The sequence below is a fragment of the Phaethon lepturus genome, unplaced genomic scaffold (genome assembly GCF_000687285.1).
Source record: "Phaethon lepturus isolate BGI_N335 unplaced genomic scaffold, ASM68728v1 scaffold43863, whole genome shotgun sequence".
NCBI classification, from domain to species: Eukaryota; Metazoa; Chordata; class Aves; order Phaethontiformes; family Phaethontidae; genus Phaethon; species Phaethon lepturus.
The window spans coordinates 27,229-35,536 of record NW_010530618.1 but is presented as its reverse complement, the minus strand read 5'-3'; the positions used below and the strand labels follow the sequence as shown (position 1 = coordinate 35,536).

The window sequence follows — 8,308 nt, the reverse complement described above, 5'->3', positions numbered from 1 at the left end:
ACTCTTTCCTAAAGGGGTATTTTGCATGTCCTGATAGAAATAACTAGAAGACACCCAACAGGAAATAAATCGCAGTCAAAACTACATGTAGGAAACGTCTCTCATTTAAATCATTGTAGTAATATTTTACCACCCTAGAAGCCTGTTCAGCTTGTCAGGTGGTGCATTACTTTATTGAGTTATAAACTTATTCAATTGATACTGGTAAAATTCACTCCAGTTAGCACTTTCTGTGCTAATTTACTGTGCAGCTCAGCATTCCTATTTGAAAATCACTGGGTCCTACTGTTCATGACTTTAATGAAAAAAATACATCCAGGGTCCTGGGTGCACACTGAAAGGTGACCTGCAAGGAGCACCAGACACCTAATTATTCCTTAAATATGTCTTCTAGTCTCAGTTATGCCAGTTCCAGCAAGATATATCAAGAAGAGAAGGAAGTAACAGTGACTTGCAAATCAGGCTGCATGAACTGACAACGATGTTGGAGGAGAAAGATGCTTTTATTAAACAACAGCAAGAGGTAAAATAATACAACTTACTGATCTTCTAAGAATATTTTGTATTTAAGCCTCTGCTTACTGCGGAGGTGGAAACGTAGCAGGAAGTCACCTGTACCCTCCCGGTTCAGGAATCGGGGTTGGGATTTTTTTTAACCGAGTGCTGTTTCGCTGCCACTCTTGAAACGACAAGACTTTTTCAGCCTGTTCGTTGAGAGGAATTTCTGCAAATACTTTGTTGTGATTTGAGTGAACTAATACTTCAGAAAACATTATTTCATTTGAATGTTTACTTTTGGTTTTCTCAGGACCTCTTCAGATTGAAGCATGAGAAATTATCAGGCAGTCAGTCTCCCGGTGTAACAGCTATCATCACTAAGAAGTAATGTAGTTACCTTTTTTAAAAATACATCTTTCTGATTTTCCATTGTATAGCCGCTATTACCCAAGTTATTCCTGCAACTCTCTTAATACCACCTGTCCCACACAGCGGGGGAGATGTCAGGCAAGGAGAGCCTGTCCAGGGAGGATTCAGTACTAAGCACTGCAGCAGCAATTGGAGGGGTGGCCAGCGTGTTTGGGTGACATTTACATGACAGCATTAGCTTTCCAGTTGCTAGTGAAGATCTTTGGGGATTACTAACTGGAAGGACTATGTGGCGAGATCAGAGGTAGTGACTTGGATACAGCTACGCAGGTGTCATTTACAGGTTTGCAACTTTTTTTAATACAGGTACAGGAATCAGTACCCTATTCTGGGTCTCCTGTCTGACGACTACAAGGTTACATCACCTGTCAATAAATCACAAACTATTGTAATTGAGAGGACTGGAGAGATATGGAAACACGTAAGTTTACCTAGAGATTGACTGTAACTGGCTCGGAAATTCCCAAGTATTCAGTTTAACTTCAAAGAAAGTACTAGCCAAAATTGACAGCTGAGAGAAAGCCAGAGTGTTTATTTAACTAACTAGGCTGCAAAAAGCAAAGTGACTGATGAAAGTCAAGGAACCATACCGTCTATTGCAAGGCGGCAATAATTGTTGGGTGGAGCATAAATAAAATCACCTTTCCTTGTTTTCCCTGACGCATAATTACCTTTAAAAAAAGAAGTGGTGTTGCTCTACCACCAGCCCCTGCCCTCATGCACAAGGCAGGCTTCCGGGCATCTCTGTCTGTACTGCGGCGTTACTGGGTGGGAACTTGTTCCGTGTTGTGCTCTCAGGTGAAGGAGTGTTTTGGGTGGGCAGTATTCCTCTGAATCACCACTACTAACAACGCCAAACTGCTACCGAAACACGCTGCGCCCCACATCCCCGAAACTTAACGCTGAGGCAGGGCAGTGACTAACCCGGGAAGTGCACCACAGCGGTGACTTTTGAAGGAGCGATTCAAAGTAGAAACAGCAAACAGGACTGCAGAAGCCAGCTGGGCGACAGGGTAGAAGGTAACGCTGCCAAGACTGAATATGAGGTAGAGGCTTGAGGAAGATCAGCGGGGCCAGTTCACAACCACGTGTTCTGAACAGTGGAATCTGATGAAGTCTGCAGACAAGAGCATGGCAGAGCAGCACAAATAAACACGTGTAAGAGAGTAGCTTTGGGGAGGGACATGACCAAAAGACAATTATGTGTGAACAGACAAAGGGTAAAGCATCTGGCATGTTCTGAAAGGATGTTACTTGGCGTAGGATTAAGGAAAAAAAAGGTAAGAAAGAGGTCACTGGCAAACAGCAGAGTTTTATTACTGATCTGTAAAACTCATCCAATTGCATTGCAACCTACTGAAATGTCAAGGAATTAAACAGGATTAAAGAAATCACAAAAATAAAGCCAGCCCCCCTCCCCTCCTAAACTGATAAGTAAGTAAGTTAGTCATACTTTCCATTATAAAAAATGGAGAAGAGTGTGCATTTGCAGAGATCAGTATTGTTGAGAGCTGTCTGTATTTTAAGTTTCCCAAGCTCTCTATCAATTACTAATGCAAGTTTCAGCTGAAACAAAACTACTTTGCTGCAAGATAAACTTGGTAAGTCCAGTTTGAGAAGTGCCAGTTTCACCTTTACTCCAAGCTTCACAAGGACTTCTCCTGTGATACGTACTGTCAGCCAGACCTTTGCATCTGCATTCATTCCCAACTAGTGCTGACTGGTAGCTGAGCAGTGTGGGTTTTGTACTGAAAGGGAGTAGCCTGCATCTGATGGTGTCTTTCAAGCAATGACTGGTTATTGTGCTCAGTCCTTTTAAGATACTCAAATTTAAGTGCTACATGTTCTTTGTAACATCGATCCTAGTTAAAGTAGAGAAAGCTTTTTGTAATACCTATCTATCTGCACTACATAGGTATCTGGTAACTTCCTGTTCTGGGTTGTTTTCCCCAAGTACAAAAAACCCTCCTGTCCATGGGTTTGTGCTTGCTGGGGGCAGTGAAACACGCCAGTCTCAGCATCTCCCCTCGCTGAGCAGAACTGTTTACAGCTCAATGACATGTCTCTGACCTTTCCAGTACTGGCCGCCATGAGCACGGACACGCGGAGCGTTTGTTAAGGAGGAAAGGCTCACTGACCTCTTGAGACATTTTACGAGTCAAACTGTTACAGAAAATAAATACCTAATTAAATGAGGCATGCTTTACGTACCAGGCAGTTTTGATTTATATATAGAAATAAGTTAAGTTGTTTATTATCTTCTAACAAGCTGCTGCTTTCTTTCAGGAATGAAAGAAATCCCTAAGCTGTCAGAGCTGCTCAAAGGAGTTCACGACGACTAAAACTGCTTTACTTTCTGCTCTTCTGCATCAGGAAAAGGTTCGGTCTGATAGTGAGAAAGGCTAGGGAACACATTAAGGACATCAAAGCATGAAGGCGATGGAAAACACTGTCTCATCCTCCTCAGAACGAACTCGGTTACCTGTGTCCATCATCTGCCACTACCAGCTGTGTACAAATGCAACTTGCACTTTTTTGTGCACTTACTTTTCGCTCCGAAGAGAGCGGTAGGCCATGCTTCTGTGGGCTGCATTTCTTGACATCACTAACGCCTGTTCTTCACCCAGCCCTGCAGCCAGCAAAGAGACAAAAGGAACAAGTCTGAAACTTTTTCCACATTATACTATTAGCTACATTCCTCTCTCCTCACGCTGCGAAGTGACGATACAAATTGGAAGTCCCCTACAAGCTGCATGGTTGGTTTCCACACAGACAGATTCACAGGTTGCCGCTTTAGCTGCTGCTGCCTATTGAAGCTGAAGCAAACCCCAAAACCCACCTTCATGGGGGCACGTCACAAACGCCTTGCTGAAAAACGCTTACCTTACGCCAGCCTGTGTACAGGAAGCTAAAATGCAAAGGAAAAACTAACTTACTCCAGACACAGAACGCACCCTTAGCTACTGAGTGGGCAGAGTTACCAGTGCAGTGACCTCACTGGGCAAATGCTAATGTTAAAGAATGTTACTGACCTCAGAGTTGATGTGTTGTCAGCTGAACCCTTCTAAGCCCCCAAACCAGCCGTAAGTATTTATTTTGCTGTGCTTGACAATTTCATGAAGTTGATATATTTTTATACAGAAAAACTTAGTATGAAAATAGTTCATAGACTGAATTTCCTTATCAGACCGACCTTCCAGGTACAATTTTTGTTCCTTGCAAGACCACAGAAATGCTCTCAAAATGATTTGCTATTAATAATTAAGTAGCTGTCTAAGCAACACAGTGCATAGAATCATAGGGGAAATTTTAAACTATGCAATCAAAGGGTGCCAGCTCTTTATCACAGGGTTCTTGCTTTGCTTGCTTTCTGCAGACACCTGTTTCTGTTCGCAGATAATACATACCATAGACAATGTTTAATGGTGAAAGAACGCTGTAGGCTACATGTAACTATGAAATAAACCGCAGTGTAACTTTCTGAATCGTGTCTGTCTGTGCTGGAGCCATCTCCTGTCTACCTGGGAGGCCAGAGGGGGTTGTTTCAGGTGGTGTGATACTGCCTTTGTTTTTTAGCCAACTTGTAAAGAGTCATTTAGAGGAACGAGTAAAGGAATAGTGCTGGGTCCTTTTCTTGCTACTGCTGCCAGCCCTCTGCTCGGTTAGTGCTGGGCTGTCAAAGATGACCTCATGCTCATCACAACGGGGAGAATGAGCCAAGGGTGGCAACTGCTCTTTCAGTACATCCAGCCTAAGACGGGCCTGCACTTTCAGAAGCCAAGAGCCTGCACCATCACAGGACAATCAATCACTTTAGCCTAGCTCTATAGGAAGAGGTTTTCATTAGTTGAAAATTAAATATCCTTGTTTGAGGAGTGCCTTGCCCCACTGAAATCAGTGACTACTAGATTCTAAAATACCGCCTCATCTCTGTGGAGTGTTTAGATGTAAGGTAAGGTAGAGACACGCAGAGTTAATATACTAATGACGCAGAATAGCATCAGTGTAGTCTATCCCGATAAATAATTGTAGTTACACTGTCATCTAATGGCTTTTCACCTTTGGTGACCCAAACCATAAAAAGAAACAGAAAACACATCTGTTTGATGGCATCACACTGTTACCTGTGCATAACCGAGCAGTTACTCTGACTGAAGGAAACACAAAATACTCTGTGGGCTTTGCCATGATCGGGCCTGGGCCTGACTAGTCGGAAGCGTTACACAAACAGCTCGGACGAAGCTACGGACAGCAGAAACACTGACCAGTGTTTCTTGAACTCTGTATGACTGACGACCACGTAGCAGCATAACGCAAGCAAGTAAACGCCCTTAAAGGACAGAAAAACGCAGGCAGCGAGTAGTCAGCGCTGCTGGGTGTGGTGTGGCACTTCAGAACACATTGCCAAGATTAGGCAAATGAACTGATTTGCATATAGAGCTGGCATTCTGATAAATCTGAAAACATGACAACTGTTGCCCACACCTGAAGAGACAGATAACATACCTACTACATAAAAAAAGCCATTTGCTAATGAGGAAAGATGGATGCCAACAGTGTGTTGCACAGCAAGGATCACCTTAAAGGCTTGTCAGAGTATTTTAAGACTCCTGTGCACTGTAAATGCTACAGAGCAGATGCTCCTAACACCACATTTTACTCACAGAACATGACACAACAGACACTTCTCCAAAAAGCTGAACTAGATGGATATGGATAGCATAATGGCCATTTGGGGCTAGTTCTGTTTTCAATCCAGATTTATTTAAAAAGCAAATTTAGTATTATAAAAGTCTATGTTATTTGCTGTAGTCTCAGCTATTGCCTCTTCTATTGAACTGAAACTGATTTACCTAACACTTTTATCTGCTGGAGTTTCCAGAAACACATTTACTCATCTCTGTAAATGCTAGTTATCACCCTAATTACAAACAGTATACCCAAGAGAATTTTTCACCTCATTTTCAGGTAGTCCCACTACGACTTTTGTGTTTTTTAACGAACAAATTAGAAAAATCAAAGACTGCATTTACTTCGTATATTTGCAACACTACATACCACTCTGTTAAGACTGTCCTTATCAACAATGTTAGTAAATAAACCCTCACTGCCCAAACAGATTGCACAGCACGCATTTCTTGTTCTTACGCTGAAGAGTAGGAGAAAATTGTCTTCTGGTTTCCATTACTGACACACCTTCGAATGCAACATGGAACACTTCATCTGCCTCAGCTGTAAACTAACAGCCAAACACAGGTTCAGAAGTTACTGACCCCTCTAGCATTCTGGCTGAAGAGTTGACACAGACTTTGAATACGACGTCAAGTAACTCACCTTTACCTTGAGAGTGCTCTGCCAGTGTTCCTCTGTATTTTCTCTCTCAATTTCATTCCCTTTAATTGTGGGCGTTTGAAACCTGAAGAAAGACAAATACAGATGATGATCAAGACATGAATCATTTTTAACTGCTCCTGGCTTTTAGCAGTTCTTTGTCTGTCACTCAAATAAAAAACGACAGCAAACAAATCTGACATTCTAGAGCCACCCTTCCACACGTTCGTGACACTCGCTGCTTGCTCAAGCAACCGTGATGTGTTTGTAGACCACACGGCGCACCATGGGAGCGGGCAGAGGAGAAAACCAAACACGGTCGGGGACAGCTGAACTGCCTCAAGGCAGTGCTCCCAGGTAGTCGACAGCTTTACAGCACACGCCACCTTTCCGACTCTGGTCTTGGGCGCAGTGGCATCCTATGACGGCATCCTATGACCAACGCTGGGAAAGGCAGTTCACCCTCTCAGTGCTGCTGCAGGGACACATCTGGAACAGTGGGACAAGCAAGGCCTGTTCTCAACAAAACGTCTTCAAAGCCCTTACTGAAAATGTGGCGAAAGACACGACATACGTTAAGCTTTGCTAACGAAAGCACGTATGCATGAAAGATGATCACATCTACTAAGAGTACCTTCAAAGAACAGAGGTCATGCAACTTCACAACAGTGATGGGAGACAGCATTCAGGGTTTTCAGGACAAGTAATAAAATACGATACCACCAACTTCTACCATTCAAGTCAACATTTATGTCAAAAGACTTGCACGGCTTACACGTGGTGGTAGTGTCTCTCCTTCACTTGCTTCCTACCACCATGTAGGAACTTGTCAGCTTCGAAAATGAAGCAGCAGGACCTGCCTGTGGGGCACTTCATCCCATCCTAAAGGTTTCATCAGTTTGGGTAAGGTGGCTTGCTGCCAGCCCAAGGGACGGAGCCAGGCGGGGCACAAGTGCAGACTATACAGAGCAGGGATCTGTGGAAGCACTGAGATACAAATTGTACTGTGATTTGACATAAAGCACTTTTAAAATCATGACACCTCCACGGTAACAATACAGCAGCCATCACAAATTCTCTTAAATAGTTACTGGGGGGCTGTATGGAAAAGAATCTAGCAACTATGTCTCAAGCTGCCGAGGATTCAGGTGAGATTTTCTTCTTACACTTTTTAAGATTTAAAATCCCACTTTCTAGTAAAATCTCATGCCAAGAATACCAAGCGCTAGCTTTAACACAGAATTTCAGTTACAAAGAAACATGGTTGTAGGGAAGAAAAAAAGGTTCTACACAAGTCTCCCCATTCTGTTGGATGAATACATACACAAGATATACACAAAGAGATCCTAAACTACCCACACAACATACACAAAGTTAACAGCACTGCATATAATACCACTTCCTCTCAGGTTTCTTCTTGTCCATCCAGCACATTATTTTCCCTTCCCTAACCCCAACTTCTATGTCCTTTCCTCCACAACCCAAACATCCCACCTGCAACACCCTTCACAGGCCTTTTCTTGTTGACTCCTTCCTCCTTCCATCCATCACAGTATTACATCTTCAACCCTCTCCTTTGCCTATTCACCATCCAGCTTGGGCAGACAGTTACAAGAAGCTTCAACACCCACCGCTATAAAGTACAACATCAGCTCTGGAAGAAGGAGCAGAACCATTGGTGTGAATTTCGAACTACGCAAGTCCAGCCTCAAGTCAACAACATCTCATCAAACGTTGGCACAGGCTGTCCAGAGAGGTGGTGGAGTCACCATCACTGGAGGTGTTCAAAAAATGAGCAGATGTGGCACTTCAGGACATGGTTTAGTGGGCATGGTGGTATCTGGTTGACAGTTGGACTTGATGATCTTAAAGGTCTTTTCCAACCTTTATGATTCTATGATTCTGTCCAAGCAGCACTGGACAGAACCAGCAAAGGGCCAAGCAGATGTGCACACTCTCCCAGCAGTATCGTAAGCTACTGAATTTTAAAACCACTGCTCAAGCAAAAAGTCTGACAAACTTACTTTTTTAAACTGCTTGAAATTTAACA

At 43.2% G+C, this 8,308-nt stretch overlaps 1 protein-coding gene across 1 annotated transcript in view; it reads left to right on the top strand.

The window, feature by feature from the left end:
- POF1B (premature ovarian failure, 1B) overlaps positions 1 to 3,839 on the top strand; it is a 15,276-nt gene extending 11,437 nt beyond the window's left edge. The window contains exons 10-13 of the mRNA XM_010284310.1: positions 395 to 523; positions 809 to 882; positions 1,234 to 1,348; positions 3,618 to 3,839. Of these exons, the coding sequence (XP_010282612.1) occupies positions 395 to 523; positions 809 to 882; positions 1,234 to 1,348; positions 3,618 to 3,839 (540 nt within the window). The remainder of the gene's footprint in view (positions 1 to 394; positions 524 to 808; positions 883 to 1,233; positions 1,349 to 3,617) is intronic.
- The last annotated feature ends 4,469 nt before the right edge of the window (positions 3,840 to 8,308 follow it).